We start from the raw sequence: 25,811 nt of genomic DNA, 5'->3' as shown, positions 1-25,811 counted from the left end.
GATGCTGAAAATTCAGCTTTGATCACAGGAATACATTTTACTGTATTTTTTATGGATTATATACTTAAAATTCACAAGTATTTGAATTCAGAAATTGTGCATTGACCCATTAATCGTTCTATTTACTACTTGAACATATAGCGAAGTTAGTGTAAAAAATGTCAACTTTTGGCAGTGAAATAAAATAATGTGTCAAAATAGAGATGTTAAAATCACAGATAATGGAAAGGGAAGGTTAAGTCAAGAACAGTGCTTTGTGGGATACAGTATCCCATGCAAGAAATACCTTTTGCAGTAAAATATCCAAGAACCACTAGGCCAGTATTATATATTTTGTTCACTTGAGTACTTACAATATCCCAAATGTTTGCAACTATTTGTAAATTGTGAGAAAATTGCTTTAACCAAGGCTCCGGGACGTGTGAGGAGTCGCCTGTCAATGGCATCATACCCACGTTACCCTCGGTTTCCGGTTTTATTTTGTAGAAACCATGGAAACACCAAAGATGCCTTATTACACGTTTTAATAAACAAGGGAACTGTTTTGATATATTTATAGACAGAAAACGAATTATTGTTTTATAGCTCAACACGTTTAGTCTTATTGTTTAAATCGAATTTTCTTGATCTTTTTTGCGAGTACCATGCTTTACCATGCCTCAGAGAAAAACACTATTTTGTGAAGTAGCTAACATAGCATAATCAGATGCAGCTTTATTTTTAGTAACAGTAATACAGCATTTTCTCCATCATACAATACGTTTTAAAATGAATTGCATGCCATTTATCAACACAAGCCATCCAGCATTTAATATGATATTCTAAAATCGATCTATCTTACTGCAGTGTGTAACAAGTGTCTGACAGCAGCCGCCGAGTGAACGCACAGAGTAACGTTATAACATCATTTTCAACACGCTCAAATGTATCTAATATGATTAACAGAGCCGTGTTACCACATACTCATGACCGGAAAAGCGGATGCAGCGCCGGCGACTGTGTCATAATAAACGTTCAGCTGCTCGCGGAATGTGTTGCACAATCGCTCCAGCAGCTTCGTTCAGCTCCAACAACACTCGGTCCTGCTCTGCTTCATACTACAGTAACGTTAATAATCACATCCATGAACATGATTTCTTCCCGAGTCCTGTCTCAATTCTTTTCCACCGGCTGTGAGGTGAAGACCACATGTTCCAAGATTCCACGCTCAAACTTGGCGTCATCAAGCTACGCCTTTGTTTTGAATAGGCCTCTAGCGACCTCTAGCAGACAGAAAATCTTACATATTGCACCTTTAAAGCCAGTCAGGTCACTCGGTGCCCATCTGTGTAATGCGGTCGGCAGTTTTCAGCCATATTTCCATCTGCTTAGAAAGGGAGAGATGAAAATCAATTTGACAGTACTACCATAAATTCTGCTGCTAAATCTCAAAAAGACATAGCCCACTTGAAGGAGTGAATGAAAACGAGTGAGTGAATTCGGACACTGAGTGCACCGGAAAGGGTGTTTTGCATAGTGTGTCTGACAGGTGTTCTTAACTTCAACACAGTTTAAAAGCTCTCTTTCATCAGATGAATATTCGCTGGCTAATCCGGTGACATAATAGGGTCAAAACAAAGAACAGTGCAGACAGCCATGGGGAAAAGTTCTCAAACCTCACAAAGTGACTATTTAAACTGAAATGCTGTCGATAGAGCTGAACTCGTGCTGAACCCTGAGTGTTCGTTTAATAATGTTCTTTGGATCCATTAAAAAGAGAAAGTGCTTCTCATCTCTCCTCTTCCCCACTGGAAGAGCCCACAATGCTTTGTGTCTGCTGCTTTATGGTGAGATTTAGAAAGGTATCAGATCCCTTATGAACATCTGTGTCAGGCATTTTAGCCAGTTGAGTTTAATGTCACCTGCAGCTCAGTCACGTCTCTCTTACTTAAAGCAGAATCACTCGGTGGGCCTGACATTTACCCGGAAAGCGGCCCAGCTGAGAACCCGCTGATTTTTGAGATAAACTATAACTTGAATGGACTTTGGCGCAGTACTGTGGTGGCATTTTTGCCATTTTATAAAACATAAGAGACAATGGTAAGGGAAAATGTATAATTAAAATGAACTAAATTTGCACTTCCTAAAGGAAGAGCAGTGCTTGTAAAGGTAAAGGCTGAGATACAAAAGTTTTTTTTTGTTTGTTTGTTTGTTTTTTCAGCAAGAATGTATTAAATTGATCAAAAGCGACAGTAAAGTCATTGATAGTTACAAAGGTTTGTAATTCAAATAAATGCTGTTTTAAACTTTGTATTCATTAAAGAATCCTGAAAAAATATATCATGGTTTCCACAAAAATATGAAGCAGCAAAAACTGTTTTGAACATTGATAATAATCATAAATGTTTCATATTAGAATAATTTCTGAAGGATCATGTGACACTGAAGACTGGAGTAATGATGCTAATAATTCAGCTTTCCATCATCAGAATAAATAACATTTTACAATATTTTCAAATAAAACAGTTATTTTAAATTGTAATAATATTTCACAATATTACAGATTTTACTGTTTTTGATCAAATAAATGCAGCCTTGAAGAGCAGAAGAGACTCTAAAAACATTTAAAAATCTTACCGATCCCAAACTTTTGAAAATTATAGTGTAAGTTTAGGTTTTTCATTGTCTCTTATGTTTTATAAAATTCTTAGGTTCTGCAATAATGAAATGCTGCATCACAGCTGTCATATCACTCAGCACACGTCTTGTTTTCAGCTGCACACAAGAATCAATAGTGTAATAATACATGAGGTGGCTATAAATGATTAATTATATGCAAGGAAGGCATGACCAATTACAATTCAGAATGCAAATAGAAGAAAGAAAGAAAGAAGACCAGTTGGAATATTATAGTGATGCCCTCTCTTAAAATGTCCCACTGTGAGCCAGACTTTATCCTTACAATTTCTTAATAATAAAGTAAAATGTTTACAAAAGCAAAACTACACAGTATACACTGAAAATAATTTGTTTTTCCAAAAATTTCACTCAAAAAATTGCACAATTACAAAGAAAAAGCGAGTAACACATTGAATTAAATATTGAAGTAGAAAGACTATCTAAGTTTGTAACAAATTTGCATAATGCCAGACTATGGTCCTCATTGGCTGCTGGCAAACATCATCTACTTTGCCCCGCCCTCAAACTCTGTAGTTGTTGCTGACTGGAAGAGTTTGGTTCGTGTTGTCGACATGTCGAGAAGATGCTGTTTTCTGTGCTGTGAATCCACTTCCAAAAGGATGAGACTCGCGCTTGAATTTATACGGAAAAAACGATGCCATTGTTACTGTTATTATCACTGTGTATCAATTGCTGAGGAAGATCCAGAGCTGAAATTCAGATATGGTAATGGGCGTTTCGTTTCTGATGTGTGCTGTAAGCGGTCGATCAATCACAACAGACTGGGCCATCTGTCCAATCAGAGCAGAGCAGGCTCTCAGAAAGGAGGGGTTTAGAGAGACCAAATCCTTTATCGAATGTTTCAGACACTGTGAGAAAAGAGGTGATGCTGCAATATATGTTATGAGAAAAGTGCTTTCTGACTTTGGATGAATGTAAACCTGTTGTACGAGACCTCCAAAACACAATCAGGAGCCTTTAAAATAGCATAATAGGGGCACTTTAAACCATATTTTAATGCAAAAGAGCAGTTCAAATCCTGTATTCTGTGACCTTTAAAGAAAGGCAAAAGAACAAACAGTTGTTATTCAACGAGAGGTCGAGGGTAAAATAAAACAACATATACCTGACATCATCCGATTTATAATCCCCGCAGATAGAGCGTGCGCTGATAATCCGCATGCATTCTGACCTAAACTGACCTTGCTTGCCCAGAACACACTTATAAAGACACAATCAACATCTGAAATCCCATGCAGACACATGCTACCACATGCATACAGATAGATCTCTAAGGAGGCACAGTGTGATACGTCTTCTGTGACACAGATGTGCAAATAAAAATAAATACCTAACCTGAATGTGTCCTTTGTTCTCCAGGCAAGAATGATATATTTGGAGAGATGATCCACCTGTACGCTAAGCCTGGGAAATCGAATGCAGACGTCAGAGCGCTCAGCTACTGCGACCTGCACACCATCCAGAGAGAAGAGCTGCTGGAGGTTCTGGACATGTATCCAGAGTTCGCAGACTATTTCCTCACCAATCTGGAGCTGACCTTTAACCTGCGGGACGAGAATTCAAAGGTACTTCCCATCAAAAGCAAGAAATAATATACAAAACAGATTAAAATAAAGCATTTATCAGTCACCTGAGATTATTATTGTGTGTTGTTGTTGTTGTTGGGCTCCTTCTCTTCAGAGCACTTATTCACATGCCAGTGATTCAGACGGAGAGGACACGAAGAGCCGAAGGAAGATCTCCTTTAAACGTAAACCATCAAAAGGTGAATATGAACGACTGATTACATTACACCATGCCACTGTTGCAGGAACTTAGGCATAAAATGGATAAGTTTAGGGGTGTGTTTCCTGTACAAAGACGTAGCTCGCTGCTTCACTACCATAGTACAATGCATCCTTAAAGAAATCAACTAGCTAGTCACGATAGTTTCCCAAAACCGTAATGTTGCAAATTCGTCGTTTCCTTGAGATTTAAAGGGGACCTATAATGCCCCTTTTCACAAGATGTAATAAAAGTCTCTGGAATCCCCAGAATGTGTCTGAAGTTTCAGCTCAAAATCCCCCACAGATCATTTATTATAGCTTGTCAAATTTGCCCCTATTTGGGTGTGAGCAAAAACACGCCGTTTTTGTGTGTGTCCCTTTAAATGCAAATGAGCTGCTGCTCCCAGCCCCCTTTCCAGAAGAGGGCGGAGCTTTAACAGCTCGTGCTTCAGTTGCTCAACAACAACAAAGCTGGAGAATCTCACGCAGCCAAAATTAGGATTGTCAGTAACGGTGTTCAGTCTTACATTGTTCAAACCGGAGTCGACACTGAGACTCAGGAAGAAGTTACAACTTTTAGAATGATTATTAATGTCCCTTTAATTAATGCCAGATTTTTGCTGTAAATTATGGATGTGACATCTGAGAACTATTTTTTTTTTCTCAGTTATTTTGCTTTATTTCCAGATTTAATCATAGCCCTTACGTACTAGAGCTCGTACACACATGTGCACTCTTCAAAAATGGCGAACAAACTTTACAAACTAAAAGACATAAATTAAATTTGTTGATGAACATCTATATCTTTGGTGAGCTCTTAAAGGGATAGTTCACCCAAAAATTTAAATTCTGTCATTAATTACTCATAATAATGATTTATTATATATATTTTGAAAAATACATATAATGATGTTTTTACTACCTTTGTGGGGCTTGAAAGTGGTAGTTGCGTAGGCTGTCAGTGGAAGGACAGAAAGCTCTCCGATTTCATCAAAAAGATCTTCATCTGTGTTCCAAAGATTAACAAAAATCTTGCAGGTTTGGAACGACACGAGGGTGAGTAATTGATCCTTCACCGGGAGTTTGATTGACAAGCAATCTAACCAGTCATAACGGCGAATCTGCCATTTTGTCCGACAAAGCAGTCAGGAGTTGGAAGATTAACCTCGGTGGACTTGAACTTGAAAAAAGGTGTGTACTGACGTCTTTCCGCGTTTGAAACAACATTCCTTCTCATGTTCATTCATGTTTATTTGATGCTATAAATTAACTAGCTGAGGCGCTACAGCAATCTGTCACGACACATTAAAGAGCCACAAATCGGTTTGTATTATTTGAATTTCTTAAAAAATTACACAGTTTGAAAGCTGGGACTTTGTTTAATATCATAAGTAACCTGCTCTGTCTTGTCTGTCGATGTGTCGTCAGTGTCCTCTTTGCTCCGCAATGTATTTTTCACTCTGTGTGGCGTGACAGCGCCATGGCTTGTCGACAAAGCAACAGTAACTAAGGGGGGCGGCTCTTTGCGAAGGGTCAGTTAATGACAGAATGTTTATTTTGGGGTGAACTATCCCTTTAAAACACTGTTGGGACATTTTAAAACACTTACCGTGGCCTAAATGCACAACTTCAATGACCAGGGAGAACTGAATTTATGCTCATAAAAATGATCTACTCCGTAGTCCAAGGAGAAAGACAATATTTTTTAATGTGAAGAGTTTTTGACCTCATTGACCCCTATTACAAGGAAACAGCTTAACGCTGCTTAATGTACTGAGACACTGACTGGAGAGACCATTTTGTTTTTGCACCTCACTGATTATAAAAGCTCTCTATAGATGAGCCCATAATCTTACATCTTGCATACTATAATAAAACATGACCGGTGAAAAGAACATTTCTGTAATGTTTAACAATGATTATGTCATCACCCTTACGCTTGTAGACAGTGGTTATGAATTATGATCAAGGGTTGAGAGAAATTCTGTGCGACTACATTGTTGCTTTAACTTATTTCTTTATAACAGGCTTCTATGGGAAGAAAATGGTAACACTTTACAATACGGTTTCATTTGTTAATTACTCTAGTAAACAATGAACAATATTTCTACAGCATTAGTTAATCTTAATGTTAATTTCAATATTTACTAAAACATTTTTAAAATCAAAAGTTGTATCTGGTAACATTAGTTAATGCACTGTGAACAAACATAAACAATGAAGAATTGTATTTTTATTAACTAACATTAACAAAGATGAACCTTATTGTAAAGTGTTACTAAAAAAATGCATTGGTTTTTGTCAAATTATATTTATGGTTTGGTACATTTTCATTTAATATTAAACATTCATACAAAGTAAAAAGATTATTTATTATAAAGACCATACTTAATATATTTTCTTTAGCCAAAATGTTGGTCAAAATAATTATTAACAGAAGCTAAATTAGCTATAATTAGCTATTTTCTTAAAGTTGGTTCAAAGTATAATTTTTTTTCAGTGTACTCTGTACACAGAGCTCTTTCTGCCTAAAAACATGTTCAGACAGTGTTGTTTTTCATCGGGTCTGATCTCGAACACGTTTTGTAACCCTTACCGATCGCCCCGTAGGAGGAAGCCTCAAAGAAGCGGACAGCGAGTGCAGGACGGAGCGGCGAGAGTCTCGTCTCAGCTCTAAGAGAAGCTCAGAGGACCGTCACACCTCCAGAGAGGAACAGCAGAGGCTTCTGGGAGCAGCAATAATAGAGTATCCATCTGTTCAGAGCTACCCTTCCACACCGGGCTGCAGTCCTCCCACCGAAGACGCCGAAAAAAAGACATTTGATGGTGAGGTTTTTGTGGTATTTCATCTTAACACCATGTCCTAACCATGTGTCCTTGTTGTCCATTTCTGTTGTGTCTCAAACCTGAAGCGATGAATTCAAAGGTTTTTTAAATCACCAGGGAAACTCGCATGCCCTCTAATATGTAATAAAGAATAATCGGTTATCGGTATCGGATAAAATTTTCATATCGGTGCATACCTAGTTTTATACAACTAGGGCACCGATATGAAAATTTTGGCTGATAAAGTCACTTATATAAAATGCATTCTAATTCATCCTAAACAGAACAATGATGCATAATTTAAAACGACATCACAATAAACATTAAAGTCTTTTGAAGTTTCTTTATTTATAGTAAGTAAACCACCGCAACTAACACAGTGCTTTTAGTTTTATCTTAAAGGATTCGTTCACTTCAGAATTAAAATTTCCTGATAATTTACTCACCCCCTTTGTCATCCAAGATGTCTTTCAGTCAAAAAAAAATTAAGGTTTTTGAGGAAAACATTTTTCTCCATATAGTGGACTTCAACGGGTTTAACGGGTTGAAGGTCCAAATGTCAGTTTCAGTGCAGCTTCAAAGAGCTCTACATGATCCCAGACGAGGAATAAGAGTCTTATCTAGTGAAATGATCTGTCATTTTCTAAAAAAAATAAAAAATTATATAGTTTTTAACCACAAATGCTCGTCTTTCATTGCTCTGCGATGCGCCACGCATTACTTGATCACGTTGGAAAGGTCACGAGTGACATAGGTGGAAGTACCGATCCAGTGTTTACAAAGCGAATGCGCAAAGACTAAGTCAAATGGCCTTTACAAAAAAAGGTAAAACAACGGAGTTTTTCACCCTACCGCGGTACTTCCGCCTACATCACGTGTGACCTTTCCAACGTGATTACGTAATGTGTGGCGCATCGCAGAGCATGATTAAAAAGTATATACTTTTTTCGTTTCTCTAGATAAGACTCTTATTCCTCGTCTGGGATCATGTAGAGCTCTTTGAAGCTGCACTGAAACTGACATTTGGACCTTCAACCCGTTGAACCCCAGTGAAGTCCACTATATGGAGAAAAATCCTGGAATGTTCCTCAAAAAACACATTATTTTCCTCATATTCTCCATTGTTGCAGCTCCTCTCTTCCCAGTCTGTCAGTAACGCTCTGTTTAGTTCCTGTGCTCTGATTGGTCCGCTGGATCAGTGTGTTGTGATTGGTCAAGCGCTTTGAGCGTGTTTGGGAAATGTCCTGCCTCTTACCATAACCACGAGTTTCAACTCACTACTAACTAACTCAACCAGGCCCCGCCCCTTTATTCTGCATATGAATTACTTAAATGAGAAATACTGTGATGTGTTTGTTCCCGGAAGAAACTCAAGACTACAATGGAGGCGTTTCAGGGAGTTCAGAAACAGTGACACTGATATAGAGAATAACTCCCGCTGGAGGGACTTTGAAACTTTGTAGACCATTTTCATGTTCAAACGGCAACATTACACACTAAAGAAAGATGAACATGGAAAAAAGCATAATAGGTCATTTTTAACTGAAAATTCTACTTTCATATTATAGCTAATTTAGCTTTTATGGTGAAATTCTAAAAGCTGCCTGATATGGTCAGATGCACATGGCTGGGAATTAGAGGCAAATGTCAAAGTCAGTCAAAAACAATGACCGAAATGAAGTTGTTTCCGGCCGTCTAGGAGAACACTGTGTTCATTATATGGTCTGTTTGGCAGACATCGCTCTCCTGTCTGTTCCCAACAGCCCATTTTGCCTAATAAAGGTTTCGGTCGATCTCTTGGATCCTGACTCGGACATCTCAACAACTCAGAGACTTGATCAAACAGAAGCTAAAGTTCCCTTAGCTATCACAAATGTATTTTATTCACAGGAACAGATTTCCAATATGAAATGTGAGTGAATGACATTACATTACAAATCTCTTAATGAGGATTTTTAAAAAATCATATTAATTCAGACCAATAAATCTGAGACTGATTTGTGAACCTGTTGCAAAACCCTCCAAAAGTTTGGAAACACACCAATAATAATAAAATGACATATTTTATAAATTTATATAGCACTTTTCTGTACACTAAATTTAGATAGAATGTTTGTCTAGACAAACTTTATGTTGGCTTGAGAAAGCCTCGCCAAAACATTTTTGAAGTAGTTTGTAAAGTTAAAGATTGAAATAGTTATGATAGCTAATGAAATATTATAGAGCATAACTAGAAAAACCACAGTCCTCCAAAGTTTTGGAAACACTCTAGGTTTCAATTTCCGCATAAATCCTTATAATTGTTTGGCATAAATGTGTCAAATTTACTTGCAGTTATCATTGAAGAGAAGCAGTAATGATTTTTTTTGTTGTTGTTGTTTATTAGCTCTAATAAGTTTTGAATTATTTTTCTTAATAAAATTCATTACTTTTTTATATAAAATGTTTTATTAGTTTGTCCCTAAAGTAATAAGGATTGATAAGGATTTATGCTGATATAGTCCAAAACCCTACAAACATTACAGAATATAGAAATGTCCATGACAATAGTAATCTATTATAGCATTAAATAATAATTTAACATTTCTCACAAAATCATCACATTCAACATAATCCACACATGCATAATAAGAAAGAATATTTTCTAATAATAATAATAGCTAATAATACTACCATAGTTTTTTTCTTCTTTTAATTAGTAATTTAATTGTGTATTTTATATCTTTGTTTCTAAATATTTAGTTGATAATTTATATTATGCGTATACCATGATGGCAACATTAATAGTCAAATTAAAAACCTTTAAATGAAGGAAACACTGAATTATTTACACTTGTCAGTGGCTTCTTATATTATCATAATCCTTCAAGAACTATCTCTGCCAAAGCATAGTATGTAAAAAAAAGTATGTTGACCTTCACAAATTTTTAAAATGCTCTTTATATTCTGTGCTTTCAGCGAAGATAAAACAGGCTTTTAGCTTGATGGATGACTTCAAAACAAAACAAACCATTGTACATTCATCCTTAAAACTTTTTAGACATTGTTAGTCCTTAAAACACTGCTCGACAGGGTATAAAAGGAAAGCAGAGCTCAGACACAAAAAAAAAGTATTGATCGAATCAGTCTGTTCCTAAATCCAAGATAAAGCAGCATGATGAGCGAGAGAGAGAGAGAGAAGTAGATGCCACGGTAAAACAGGGTCTTTCAGGAGCTTAAGGCACAGTGCGGCCCGTTTTACAGGCTTTAGGAAAATCCGCTGGGCATCTATTCCCTAACTCTCCTCAACGAGTACACAATGTTCCCTCCTGCGCTACAGCCAAGCAAGCTAATGCACACCAACCACTAGAGAGGGGGATTGCCATTGGAATATGACCTCCACGTGTACACACACACACACACTAAACTGAACACGATTATCATGAAATATTAAAGCAATAGTTCATGTAATAGTTCTGTAATCATTTACCTTCCAACCTCAGGACCCTCTTTTCCATACAGTATGTATGAAGAATGAGACTTTCAAGCTCTAAAAAGCACAATAAAATGTTTATAAATGCGGTCCATTGGCTAATATATCGGTTATTGGCTTTCAAATTTAAAGAATTATCGGTTATCGGTATCGGCCAAATTTTCATATCGGTGCATCCCTAGTTGTATACATCTAAAATTTGACCACTAAAGAATTACATATTAGAGGTCATGCAAGTTTGCCTGATGATTTAAAGCTGATGCTTGTCATTTTAGTTAACAAAAAATAAAACCATAAAAAACATTTTCCTTACTAAAATAACTGAAATAAAATATAAAAAATGTAAACTTATTTTATTTCAAGACTACGTTTCTCATTTTCATTTAGTTTAAAGGGGTCATTGATTATGATTATGAACTTTAGTTAGTGTGTAATGTTGCTGTTTGAGCATAAACAACATCTGCAAAGTTACAACGCTCAAAGTTCAATGCAAAGGGAGATATTTTCTTTTAAATAATTCTCTGTTTAAGGACTACAACAAACGGCTGGTAGGGACTACAACGAGCTTCTTCCCGGTTTCTGACATTACTAACCCTGAAATTTACATAAATCCCGCCCCCGAGAACACGCAACAAAGGGGGTGAGGCCATGTTATTGCAATACAGTACGTAACACAAATGCAATAGCATGTCATAAAAGCAAGATGACAACATAAGTTATAACCGTAATTAAACTAAACTATACCTGTTCTCTCTTCATGCAGCATATATTCTCTGGCTCTGCAGGATCTTACAACAGTTCCCACACGAGCGATTTATAGATTATCATGACAGAATATGCTAATCAATGACTTGAAGATAGCTAACTCCACATCAGCTACGTAAATTCATAAACTAACCATTCAGAAACGTCCTGTTGCATTCCACATGTTGTCACTTCTTCTTGAGTCTCTCCATCAGTGTCCGACTCCGGTTTGAACATAAAAGGCTAAATGGTTTCTGACATTTTCAGTGAGTCTGCGTGAGGTAATCGCGCTGCTAACAGGAGCTCTTGAAACTCTGCCCTCTTCTTGGGAGCAGCAGCTCATTTGCATTTAAAGGGACACACACTAAAACTGAGTGTTTTTGCTCACCCTCAAAAAGTGACAAATTTAACATGCTATAATAATTGATCTGTGGGGTATTTTGAGCTAAAACTTCACATACTAACTTCACAGAGACTTATATTACATCTTGTAAAACTGGCGTTATATGACCCCTTTAACTTGGTGTACTTAAGTAACTAAAAATGAATAAAAACTATATAGACATCTTTATAAATGAAACAAAAACAACTAAATCTAATAAAAATGACAAAAACACTACAAAATTACTGAAGCTTTAAGTAAAATTAAAATTAAAACAGAAAATATAAAAATAAAAACAGATTCAAAATATTAATAAAAACTATAATAGTATCTCAATGATACTAAAATAACACTGATGCACTCTTAGTAAAACCCTATGGTGCTTTTGACATTTTGAGCTCATATATATGCTTAAAAAATTAACATTTAGCAGATTTAAATGTCTATTCCAGGGTAATAAACCAAAAATATGGGGGACCTATAATGCCCCTTTTTACAAGATCATTTATTTACCACAGATCTTTTATTATTTTGTTTTTGCTTGTTTTGTGTGTGTCCCTTTAAATGCAAATGAGCTGCTGCTCCCGGCCCCCTTTCCAGAAGAAGGCGGAGCTTTAACAGCTCACGCTTCAGTTGCTCAACAACAACAAAGCTGGAGAATCTCACGCAGCCAAAATGAGGATTGTCAGTAACGGTGTTCAGCCTTACATTGTTCAAACCGGAGTCGACACTGATGGAGAGACTCAGGAACAAGTTACAACTTTTAGAATGAAACTGGATGTTTCTAAATGGTTAGTGGATAAATGTATGTAGTTGCTGTGGAGTTGATTAACTAAACATGGCCTCACCCCCTTTGTTGTGTGTTCTCGGGGGTGGAGTTTATGTAAATTTTAGGGTTAGTGATGTCACTAACCCTGGAAGAAGCTCGTTGTAGTCCCTACCAGCTGTTTGTTGTAGTTCTTAAAAAGCGATTTCTGTAAAATAAAATATCTGCCTTTGCATTGAACTTTGAATGTCGTAACTTTGCAGATGTTGTTTATGCTCAAACAGCAACATTGCACACTAACTAAAGTTAAAAAAGTGAAATCATAATCAACCACCCCTTTAATACTGCTCAGCTTCAAGGCTTCAATATGCCCCATTTCCGGTTTCAGCAGGAAATCTGCAATTTTCATGGTGCTTTTAAAGAGAAACCTCACCCGGTGAACATGTTCAGGTGTCTTCTCAGTCTCTGTCCATCCATGAGGGTGAATCTGTCCTGGAGGAATCTAATTTCACTACACTGCTCATGTCTGGTTCCTCCACAGTCTGTGATCAGACATAAATTGGCATCTTGCGCAGAGGCAGCCGTTCTGATCAGCGTGGAGCAGGTGTCTGTGAGAGATAACCATTGGCTTTAGTGTTTCTATTAGTCCTGAGTCTCACTGACAGGAAAGTCACAGCAATATAACACCAATACAAGTGCTAACACAGAGACAGCAGCCCTATACACGCACCTGAGACGCAATTTCTCAGTTTCTTCCTGTACAACATCATTCTGCACAGGACTTTGTGGTGCATGTGTGTTCGGGGAATCACAAATGCAACTAATATTATAATCATACATAGTAAATATAACAACTTTTCAAAAGGAGGAGAAAGCACATCCCATCTGTTTTGTTGTTGATGTCAAAGGTCATGTGTCCAATGAAACTATAGTATTTCGATGCAAATTCTAGTCAAACAGAGTTCTGCAAGGATGACGCATTTTTGTAGACCAAAACTGGGAAATGAGCATTTTAGCACTTCCCATTCCATCTTCCCAAAGTCAATAGGTTTTTTGAATGGGTTTTTGGTTAAATGCCTGAAATAAGGTCTGTTTTGAACACAAGCTCAAGATATTTTCACGTTTTATTATCAGCAGTAATAGCCCATTGTGATTTTTAAAAGCTTTTACGTGTCTTGAAAAACCCATTTGCTAAGTGTCTAAATGGGACTACAGAGATTGTCGGGAACATTAAACATCATCAGGCTGAACAGATAAACTCATCTACTCACTAGTCCACTTTTACAGCCTCGTTGTGCTTATGATCATGCACTTTCTAACTATTCTAACTCAAACTTTAAGGGAAAATGTTTTTTAAATAAAGACTGAGAGAGTTGTTGCATGAAGCCAGAAGTCATGTGACTATGGTGTAGGACATTTATAGCCTTCTGGTGATTGTATTTAGGCTTCAAAATTCATGAAAGTTGTGTGAATTTGTGAAGGTTATCATGATGAACAAAACGTGTAAGAATCATAAACTTTTGTTGGTCGCAGATCTTATTTTCTGCAATAATCCAAAATCCCGTTAGAAAAATCCTATTGGGAACCAAACTGTTACACATTTCAGGAGGGTTTTTACAGTAACTTACTGGCAACACTGGATGCCACACAACAAATCCCAAACAGTAAATTGATGTCCTGTTATAATTCTGACGTATTGTACTCCAAGCGCTCGTGCTATTTCTGACATGGACAAATGGATTTGCATTTTGCAACAGTCACGTTATGGGTCCAATGTAGACAGATTCAAACTGTTGTGCCGTTGTAGACATGGTGGAAGGGAAATCCTGTCAATCCAAATGTAAGAATTGAGGAAAATTTAAAAAACATGATGGAATGGCACCAAAAAAGGCCATTACAGCAATATTTAAAAATACAGTAAATCTCTGTATGTGGTATTTTTCCTTTGTTTGTGGGGTGATTATCCATACATCATTTTTTAGAAAAATCACGTTAAAATGTGAGTATCAAATATGATCATCAGGCTTTTGAAGAACATTTATTTGTTCATCTCTCAATCATCATTGTATTGCATTTTATGTTTTAAAACTTCAGAGCTTTGATCATAAAATGAAGCATTTAAATATCATCCTACTAAGACATATTATTGGCAGATATAGAGTGACGACTGATATTTATATGCATTTTATGTAAGTAGTAGTGTGCTGTACTGTTATACAACCTTTTTTAGATCAATTTTAATGGACTATTATTTCATATGTCACACTTTACGGGTTTAACATACTTTATACTTACTATACTTTTAATATTTTAACATTTAAATGTACACGTTTATAGTGAAAAATGAACAATTATGTAGCAACACTCGAATGTGAGCACAAATGCATGTTTGTGTATTAAATAAATACCTGTTTTAGATATCCAGACTGATGGGTGGTTAGCTGACAGCGTCAAAGCGGACATGGACATGGCTGCACAGGAACAGGCTGGCGCTGAAGTTGATGATCTGGACGGTGACATCACGTATGGAGAAGTGGAGCACAGACTAGACCAACTGCAGGAACACCTGAGCAGGTAACAGAAATAATGCTTCATTAGCACTCTGGATGAGCCATGTTTGATGACATCGCAAAATGATCATAAACACAAGCTTGTGATTGCATAATTGATTTTAATGCTTTGATTGCAACAGCTGATTTCATACTAGATGGTAATTGATTGGATAGGGGTGTGGGGTCAGGTGACTGGAGGAGAGGAGTTGTGTGATATTAGCTTAAAAAAGGTAAAGATATTTCATATGTTGAGCATCAGTTAAACTAAATTTTGATTAAAATAATGAAAACAAACTATTATGCTTTTTCTAATATTCCCTTTTATGCAGTGTGTAATATAGCTGTTTGTGAAGGTAAAAGGTCTGCAAAGATATAAAGATCAAAGTGCACAACAAACAAAGTTATTGTCTCCTAAAAGAATGAATTCTGAACTGCCAAAACAAGTCAACAGATATGGTAATGGGAGTTTCGGTTCCGACACGCATTGTAAGCAGTCGGCCAATTACAACAGACTGGGCCATCTGACTAATCAGAGCACAGTAGGCTCTGAGATAGGAGGGGTTTAAAGAGACAATCTTCGAACGAACCGTTTTCAGACTCTTTGAGAAATAAGGTGATGCTGCAATGTATGTCATGAGAAAATTAATGTGTTTTTTGACCTTGGATGCATGTAAACCTATTGTAGGAAAAAAGAGGAACCTTTAAAATAGCATAATAGGAGTACTTTAAAATAAACATTTAATAACATGGAGTGATGCATTGTGCACAATAAGAGCAGGAATGTGCATTATTATTATTAAAGTAAATAAGTGCATAAATGCATTATTATACAAACCCAATTCCAAAAAAGTTGGGACACTGTACAAATTGTGAATAAAAAAGGAATGCAATAATTTACAAATCTCATAAACTTATATTTTATTCACAATAGAATATAGATAACATATCAAATGTTGAAAGTGAGACATTTTGAAATGTCATGTCAAATATTGGCTCATTTTGGATTTCATGAAAGCTACACATTCCAAAAAAGTTGGGACAGGTAGCAATAAAAGGCCGGAAACGTTAAATGTACATATAAGGAACAGCTGGAGGACCAATTTGCAACTTATTAGGTCAATTGGCAACATAATTGGGTATAAAAAGAGCCTCTCAGAGTGGCAGTGTCTCTCAGAAGTCAAGATGGGCAGAGGATCACCAATTCCCCCAATGCTGCGGCGAAAAATAGTGGAGCAATGTCAGAAAGGAGTTTCTCAGAGAAAAACTGCAAAGAGTTTGAAGTTATCATCATCTATAGTGCATAATATCATCCAAAGATTCAGAGAATCTGGAACAATCTCTGTGCGTAAGGGTCACGGCCGGAAAACCATACTGGATGCCCGTGATCTTCGGGCCCTTAGACGGCACTGCATCACATACAGGAATGCTACTGTAATGGAAATCACAACATGGGCTCAGGAATACTTCCAGAAAACATTGTCGGTGAACACAATCCACCGTGCCATTCGCCGTTGCCGGCTAAACTCTATAGGTCAAAAAAGAAGTCATATCTAAACGTGATCCAGAAGCGCAGGCGTTTTCTCTGGGCCAAGGCTCATTTAAAATGGACTGTGGCAAAGTGAAAAACTGTTCTGTGGTCAGATGAATCAAAATTTGAAGTTCTTTCTGGAAAACTGGGACGCCATGTCATCCGGACTAAAGAGGACAAGGACAACGCAAGTTGTTATCAGCACTCAATTCAGAAGCCTGCATCTCTGATGGTATGGGGTTGCATGAGTGCGTGTGGCATGGGCAGCTTACACATCTGGAAAGGCACCATCAATGCTGAAAGGTATATCCAAGTTCTAGAACAACATATGCTCCCATCCAGACGTCATCTCTTTCAGGGAAGACCTTGCATTTTCCAACATGACAATGCCAGACCACATACTGCATCAATTACAACATCATGGCTGCGTAGAAGAAGGATCCGGGTACTGAAATGGCCAGCCTGCAGTCCAGATCTTTCACCCATAGAAAACATTTGGCGCATCATAAAGAGGAAGATGCGACAAAGAAGACCTAAGACAGTTGAGCAACTAGAAGCCTGTGTTAGACAAGAATGGGACAACATTCCTATTCCTAAACTTGAGCAACTTGTCTCCTCAGTCCCCAGACGTTTGCAGACTGTTATAAAAAGAAGAGGGGATGCCACACAGTGGTAAACATGGCCTTGTCCCAACTTTTTTGAGATGTGTTGATGCCATGAAATTTAAAATCAACTTATTTTTCCCTTAAAATGATACATTTTCTCAGTTTAAACATTTGATATGTCATCTATGTTGTATTCTGAATAAAATATTGAAATTTGAAACTTCCACATCATTGCATTCCTTTTTTATTCACAATTTGTACAGTGTCCCAACTTTTTTGGAATCGGGTTTGTATGTTGACTTTTATGATGGAACACTATTACTGTAATTATAAAAATGTTTTATTACAATTATTTAATAATTGTATTAAATTAATAAAATATATAGAAAAATTATTCAAGCAAATTTAAAATTGCATTCCTGTGCATGATTAAATATTTTTTGTTGATAGCTTCCCTTCAGTCATGTGCGTATTTGAAATGGTGAAATACTGCATCTCTGAGAGGCGAGTGAGTCTTCCAGTACATTACACTGTGTTTCCAGGGGATCTGTGCACTACAACAAATTACACTAACCACATGCACGCCTGCAATAAACATTACTAAACAAAACATTGCTTGTGGTTATCATTCACATGCACATGAAAATTAGCCTCAGCTGACAAAACAAGTTTAGATAACAGCAGTTAAAACACACATACATACATACGTGCGCAGACACACACACACACACACACTGACACTGAAGCAGCAGGGTGAGCAGAATCACAGCAGGTGGTATTTTTAGCTGTAATACTGGCTTAGAGAGAAAGACGCATCAGGCAGCAAAAATCCTGCATCAGCTGAGCTCCATATCTCACATCTTAAAGCACAGAATCTGATGAGGCCTGACAAGGACATATACGGGTCATTTTTAACAAAATCATATTTTTATTAAAGACAATGAAACCTGTTTTTAGGACATTACTATTTTTTTTGCACTGTGACAATATATTCAGGCACATTTTCCTGGGGTTTTAATGACTTTAAAGGGGACCTATACTGCCCCTTCTACAAGATGTAATATAAGTCTCTGGTGTCCCCAGAATGTGTCTGTGAAGTTTCAGCTCAAAATACCCCACAGATCATTTATTATAGCTTGTCAAATTTGCCCCTATTTGGGTGTGAGCAAAAACACGCCGTTTTTGTGTGTGTCCCTTTAAATGCAAATGAGCTGCTGCTCCCGGCCCCCTTTCCAGAAGAGGGCGGAGCTTTAACAGCTCACGCTTCAGGTTGCTCAACAACAACAAAGCTGGAGAATCTCACGCAGCCAAAATGAGGATTGTCAGTAACGGTGTTCAACCTTACATTGTTCAAACCGGAGTCGACACTGATGGAGAGACTCAGGAAGTAGTTACAACTTTTAGAATGAAACTGGACGTTTCTGAATGGTTAGTGGATAAATTTATGTAGTTGCTGTGGAGTTGATTCAGCTCATCGACTAGCATGTGCCGTCATGTTAATCTTTTGTGCAAAACCCGTATAGATGCCCACTATACAGTGTACCTGTTTGCCAAACAGAGCCATACACACCAGGCTAACGTTTATGATTGCTTTCAAATGCTGTGAATGGTCTAATATTTTTTCCAAAATATCGCTTGGACGGAAATGCTCCTTTTTTAGCAATCGAGCTTGCCAGGGTCAACTTGCAGGCTATCCAAGTTAAATAGTTTTCTGTGCTCATCTGTGCAGCCAACGACAGAACAGTTAGCATGCTTTGCTCAAATTTTTTCCATGGCATTAGAACTGGTACAACGTTTTCGCTTGCGAAAACAAAATGGTGGCACCGTGGGTGGAAACGTGCAGATTAAGGGGCGGTAATATTATAATAAGATCCCCTTCCTACGTCACTAGGGGAGCGAAACTGAGCGGCTCGTTTTTTCACATGCTTGTAGCGAAAGTCTTGCCAAATAATATATATATATATATTTATATATATATATATATATATATATATAGTAAAAGTATATTAAATATAAAGATATATTATTTTTTAAATATAATAAAATTTAAATATTTAGATTTATATTTAAATTGTTTATACACACACACACACACACACACATATATATATATATATATATATATATATATATATATATTATTAATATTATTATTAATACATAATGTATTCCAGCACTTGTGGCATAATACAGTAAAATATGGCAACAATTTAGAATAATAGAAAATTTAAAGTAAAGCATTTGGACACATTACAGTAAAGAGAATTTGGTGGTGAAATTGTGCTTAATAATCATGCAAATAATATCACAATGTGAAAATATGATAAAATAAGTTTAATTTTCTTTATGCAAAGTTTTTTTTTTTTTTTTTTTTTGATGAAATGAAATTACCTTGACATGTTCTTGGCAGGTTTCATGTGATTGGAAAGAGGAAAGATTCCAGGGAAAATCTAGGCATTCCATATGCTGACATACATACGCACATATGCTTAAACGATGCATTTAAAAACCATTGTATAGAATAGATCATCTGTTTGAAGGCGTTTAATTTGTAATTCCTAACTGTATATATAACTATGCACAATACTTTAGCTATAATAGATAGATAGCTTGCTTTCTCAAGGTAACTTAAAAATAAAAAAAAAAACTTTTGCCAAGATCAAGATCACACAAAAAAAGTTGTGATGTTTAGAAAATAAAACTAATAATGCATGTCCTCTGTAGTTTCAAAACTGTCATCATTTTAGGATTTCTGTCTGGTGCCGCTTATGTGAACTCAAAATAGGATGCAATCCGTATCTTGCAAATTTAATCAACGCTGTATTTCTGCACACAAGATTTATTACAGCTTCAGCTCCATATAGAAAATCATTAGATGTGCAGTGTTGAAATGCTAACCATTCAATTTAGCTCGAGAGCGCTCTAGTTTTGTTCCCGCACATTTTTGAGTCTGACTCTGCACAGAAGTGTTTTTGGTCTGCGCAGGAGAGGCATCAGAAGTGTGCGGCTGCGCATGCATGCAAGACCATTTCCAGCCTGCAGACTCCAAGAAAGAAGGGATTATCTTATTCCTTTGTTTTCTGAGAGCTCCAGTTAATGGATCTCTATTTTAATGACTAGGTGTGCCTTACACACTGATTAAACCTGCGCCGGCTCATTGAACACTTCATATCACATACTATAAATGATACCCCTGTCCTCACGGTTACCTCCAAACATGTCCATTACCTGGATGAAAAATGAACATGCCTCCTTTCTTCGAGGAATGTTAATAATGAATGCTACTGCTTCTGAAATGTTCATGAATGGCCAGATCATGGTTTTTATCAAGTAATCATGCCTCGTTGGAGCAGAAATGGTGTTATATTGTGGTCATCTCTCTCTACTAGGCCCTATACAAACTAGGTTATAAATAACTTTCTCATCAAAGTTGAGCAGGTTTAGTGATAAACTGGAAATAAGCATTCAGATGCATGCAATGCTGACAGGATCAGTGCAAGAACTCCCCCTGCTGTACAGTCAACGCCAATGAACTATGGACATTCAGTCAAATGTATTAGAACATACTTTTCCTTTAATTGAACTGCTAAATGAAGACCTCACAAAATTAAAGGATTATTTACTGCAGTTTTGTTCTATACAGCTTCTTTGAAACATTTTGAAAAGCACTATATAAATAAAATTAAACCCTTTTATCAATGTTTTCTTATTCTGATAGACTCTTGAGTATTTAACTCATTTACAGCATTTTCTAATCTAAATCTAGGTTTGTACACATATTTCTTTTCAAAATAAGCATTCTTTATGTAAATAAATAGAAATGTATAGTATTTCCCCTTATAATAAAAGTGAATAGGTACTGTTGCTGTCAAAATGACAAAAACAAGCACTGTAGTTCATATGACTTGCATGCTTGTAACATGTGAGAACCAATAAAGCTTGAACCATATTTGATGCACAATATGTCAACTTTGTGTAACTTTTTTGGTGTCAGTAAAATTTTTTTGTTTTTGAAAGTTTGAAAGTATTGGATCAAAAATACAGTAAAAACATTAATATTGTGTCTCTTTTTTTAACATTATAAATGTTTTTACTGTCACTTTTGATAAATGCAGTCCTTGCTGAATAAAAGTATTGATTTAATTTAAAAATCTAATCTAATTATATACAGTACCAGTCAAAAGTAATGGAAACATTACTATTTTTAATGTCTCTTCTGCTCATCAAGCCTGCATTTATTTGATTAAAAATACAGAAAAAAAACATTAATATTGTGAAAAAATATTACAATTTAAAATAATGGCTTTCTATTTGAAAATATTTTAAAATGTAATTTATTCCTGTGATCAAAGCTGAATTTTCAGCATCATTACTCCAGTCTTCAGTGTCACATAATCCTTCAGAAATCATTCTTATATGCTGATTTATTATCAATGTTGGAAAGACTTTTTTCAGGATTATTTGATGAACAAAATGTTTAAAAAATAACAGCATTTATTTAAAAAAAGAAATATTTGGAAAATATATACACTACTGTTCACAAGTTTGGGGTCAGTAATTTTTTTTGTTTCTTTTTTTGAAAGAAAAGGATATGTTAAATTGATTAAAAAAAATTATATTGATTAAAATTATAAATGCTGTTCTTTTTAACTTTTTATTCATCAGTGAATCCTGAAAAAATTATCACAGGTTCCAAAAAAAATATTAATCAGCACAACTGTTTCCAACATTAATAATAACTGAGCATCAAATCAGCATATTAGGATGATTTCTGAAGGATCATGTGACACTGAAGACTGGCGTAATGATGCTGAAAATTCAGCTTTGATAACAAAAGTAATATAAAGTATATAAAAATTGAAAACCATTTAAAAAAAAAAAAAAAGTAATAATATTTCACAATATTACTGTTTTTTCTGTATTTTTAATCAAATAAATACAGCCTTGTAAGAGACTTCTTTGAAAAAACATTAAAATAGTAATGTTTCCAAACTTTTGACTGGAAATGAACAGTATATACACACACATAAATACATACATAGCTATACATATGTATTACTGACCCCAAATATTAGCGTACTTAAAAAATAATTTATGTTCCATGGAAAAACAAAAGTCATACAGGTTTGGAATAACACGGGAGTGCGTAAATGATTTTCATTCTCTCACAGAACTATTTGTTCCAGGTCAGTTTTCTCATAGTGCTCTTGTTACTGTCTCACCAGGTTAGAGTCTCAGATGACATCAGACATTCAGAGTGTCCTGCAGCTGCTCCAGAGGCAGACGTGTTTAGGACCTCCGGCCTACAGTAGCCTCACAGGTGGCCCAGAGTGCAAGAGACCAGCCATCAGAGTGCAGCCCGTCGCTTCTGCAGCCACCAACCCTCCGCCCTGCAGATCACAGGTACACCTTCATCCTTACACAAGCAGTACACAAACCTACAGGAAATGAATTCAAATTTCCTGATAATTTACTCACCCCCATGTCATCCAAGATGTTTATGTCTTTCTTTCTTCAGTCGAAAAGAAATTAAGGTTTTTGAGGGAAACATTCCAGGATTTTTCTCCATATAGTGGACTTCACTGGGGTTCAATGGGATGAAGGTCCAACTTGCAGTTTCAATGCAGCTTCAAAGAGCTCTACATGATCCCAGATGAGGAATAAGTTTCTTATCTAGCTAAACGATCAGTCATTTTCTAAAAAAAATAAAATTTATATACTTTTTAACCACAAATGCTCATCTTGCACTGCTCTGTAGTGTGCCACGCATGACGTAATCACGTTGGAAAGGTCACACGAAAGTAGGCGAAAGACTCATTTCATTTTCTCCTCAAACTTCAAAATCGTCTGACATCAATGTTTTAGTCTTTGCACGTTCGCTTTGTAGACACTGGATCGGCACTTCCGCCAACTGTATGTCACGTGTGACCTTTCCAACGTGATTACGTAATGCGTGGTGCATCGCAGAGCAGTGCAAGATGAGCATTTGTGGTTAAAAAGTGTATTATTTTTTTATTTTTATTTTTTTTTAGAAAATGACAGATTTTGCTAGATAAGACCCTTATTCCTCATCTGGGATCATGTCGAGACCTTTGAAGCTGCACTGAAACTGACATTTGGACCTTCAAGTCCACTATATGGAGAAAAATCCTGGAATGTTTTCCTCAAAAACCTTAATTTCTTTTCGACTGAAGAAAGAAAGACATAAACATGTTGAATGACATGGGGGTGAGTAAATTATCAGGAAATTTTAGTTCTGAAGTGAACTAATCCTTTAAGTTCACAATACTGAAATACATACCCAAAACGTCTATAAAAGTTGCTATAAATTCCTCTTTTTACAGGAATTTTTGGCCATGGCAAACATCCATCCGAACCCCAAAGACTCTCTGTCAGGTCTGTCCACACAGGACTCCACTGCCATGTACAGTTTCATAAACAGCCAGACTCTTCCTCTGACACGGCAGCATTCAAAATCCCTGCTTCCAATCCAGCACTCTTCCCCCCCAGACGCACCGCTTAACAGTGCAGCGACAGGACCTCCGGATCTCCACCGACCGCTGTCTGATCCAGGACTGCTGAAGGAGCAGCACTGACTCTCTCATCTACAGGACGTCACACAGCTCTTCCACTGGAAGTATAAAGGACATTTTAAAACAGGCATTGGGCAAAACTTTAATACTAATGCAAGATTCTCCACTGGCACTCGCCTGTACATTCGCTTCCTCTGTGATTTCACTTCCTTCTCCTGCGTTATGCTCCTCGATGCTGTCGAGGAAGATTTCGAATGGATTCTTGGACAACACTTCCATTTTCAGGAAGTAAATCTATCATAGACAGAGGGTGAAACTTGTCTTGAACACTTTTACACATACTCTGTGTTCTGCACACTTTTACACCGATGTAAGACTCAGGATATTGATGGCAGTTAATATATCATAGTGTCTGGCAGAATTTCTTCCCTGTTTTATCATTATCAAATTCCAAATGATAATAATGACATTTTACACTTCCATTTGCAGAACTCTGTGGAATTACATACAGTGTGGTCCACTAGTGAGAATTATTATTATTAAAAAACATTTTTTTTTTGCATTATTGTAATAATTCAGTATAGCATTTTAATTCAGTATAGCATTTTTCATTAGAATTAAACAGTATGTTATACAAAATATTATGGGCAAAAAAATAATGCAAACATGTCAAACTGTAACAGACCAAACATGTTAAATAATAATTTTTAGAATGTAAAAATATATATACATAAATTATATTAGTAACACTTTACAATACGGTTTTATTTGTTATCATTAGTTAACTATGTTAGTATGGAGCCCCGCACATGGCATGCAAGAAAAAAAAAAGTAAATCATGCGCACAATTTACTATTTTGTTCCCTCGATTTGCTAAACCGCGCCCATGATTTACTATTTCTTTCCTCTGATTTGCTAAATCGTGCACACGATTTACTATTTCGATCCCTCAATTTACTATTTCGTTCCCTCAATTTGCTAAACTGCGCACACGATTTACTATTTCTTTCCTCTGATTTGCTAAATCGCACGCACAATTTACTATTTCGTTCCCTCGATTTACTAAATTCTGCGCACGATTTACTGTTTCATTCTCTCTATTTTCTATTTTGTTCGTATTTTTATTTGTGTATTTTTATTAGCTAACATTAACAAATATTAATTAACACTAGCAAATGCTTTGCTCATTGTTAGTTAACGTTAGTTAATGCATTAACTAACATTAACTAATGAGACCTTATTGAAAAGTGTTACCATTATATTATCAGTATAACAATTTGAGTGAAAAGTTAAATGACAGCACAAATATAAATATAAAAAATAAATAAATTAATATAAATGTGAATTTTTATTCACTTACTAATTCAGTGCATTATATTGTAAATTCATTTTACATCATAAAGTTTCATATATAAATTTTAAATTGAAAAGTTAAAAAGATTTTCCATGTGCTCTCAGAGTTTTGGACCGCGCTGCAGCAAAATATTGTTTGTTTGCAAATGTTTAATTTTCTGCAAATGGAATCTTAAGTAGCTGTCATGTACATACATTATACCCCTCTATTAAAGGAAAAGAGACGCATGGCTGAAGGTTTTACCCATTGCATGTTTACTGCAACATATTGGGAAGCAGGTTATGTCGGCATGTTCCAGAGCTGATCACTGAACACACTCCTCTCTAATTTATTTGCACATGGTCATGCTAGCTTGAACCAAACTCTGCATGGCATAAAACAACTACACTGATCAGCCTCTTTGCAAACACTGGTGTATGAGACAACCTCATATGTAGGGTTATGTAAGTCACGTCTTAAAGGTGCTGGAAAATCCATGCATTCCTGACAATTTAATAATAATTACTTTTTAATGCAGCAAAATTGTATTTCTACTGGAATCATAATTGTGGGAAGCAATGAATCATAAGCTATGTTTCCATTCAAAGTTGCAGATTTAACAGAA

General features: G+C 36.1%; 1 protein-coding gene and 1 long non-coding RNA gene across 3 annotated transcripts in view; one reads left to right on the top strand and one right to left on the bottom strand.

The window, feature by feature from the left end:
* Positions 1–24,135, top strand: part of LOC127518531 (potassium voltage-gated channel subfamily H member 7-like) — a 107,997-nt gene extending 83,862 nt beyond the window's left edge. The window contains exons 11-16 of the mRNA XM_051905328.1: positions 4,039–4,244; positions 4,360–4,444; positions 7,056–7,271; positions 15,053–15,209; positions 22,546–22,723; positions 23,665–24,135. Of these exons, the coding sequence (XP_051761288.1) occupies positions 4,039–4,244; positions 4,360–4,444; positions 7,056–7,271; positions 15,053–15,209; positions 22,546–22,723; positions 23,665–23,916 (1,094 nt within the window). The 3' untranslated portion in view covers positions 23,917–24,135. The remainder of the gene's footprint in view (positions 1–4,038; positions 4,245–4,359; positions 4,445–7,055; positions 7,272–15,052; positions 15,210–22,545; positions 22,724–23,664) is intronic.
* LOC127518532 (uncharacterized) lies at positions 702–23,823 on the bottom strand. Of its 2 annotated transcripts, none has more exons than XR_007931586.1 (8): positions 23,622–23,823; positions 22,543–22,710; positions 15,044–15,201; positions 13,069–13,243; positions 7,042–7,351; positions 4,310–4,421; positions 4,015–4,223; positions 702–1,363 (listed from the first exon to the last, which is right to left on the bottom strand). It is a non-coding gene; the product is annotated as an uncharacterized LOC127518532 (long non-coding RNA). The 2 variants fall into 2 exon arrangements; XR_007931587.1 differs by having other exon boundaries at positions 7,042–7,227.
* Positions 24,136–25,811: the final 1,676 nt, after the last annotated feature.

Source organism: Ctenopharyngodon idella, chromosome 9 (assembly GCF_019924925.1).
Source record: "Ctenopharyngodon idella isolate HZGC_01 chromosome 9, HZGC01, whole genome shotgun sequence".
Lineage (NCBI taxonomy): Eukaryota > Metazoa > Chordata > Actinopteri > Cypriniformes > Xenocyprididae > Ctenopharyngodon > Ctenopharyngodon idella.
The sequence above is the reverse complement of the archived record's forward strand: the minus strand, read 5'-3'. Positions and strand labels throughout refer to the sequence as shown.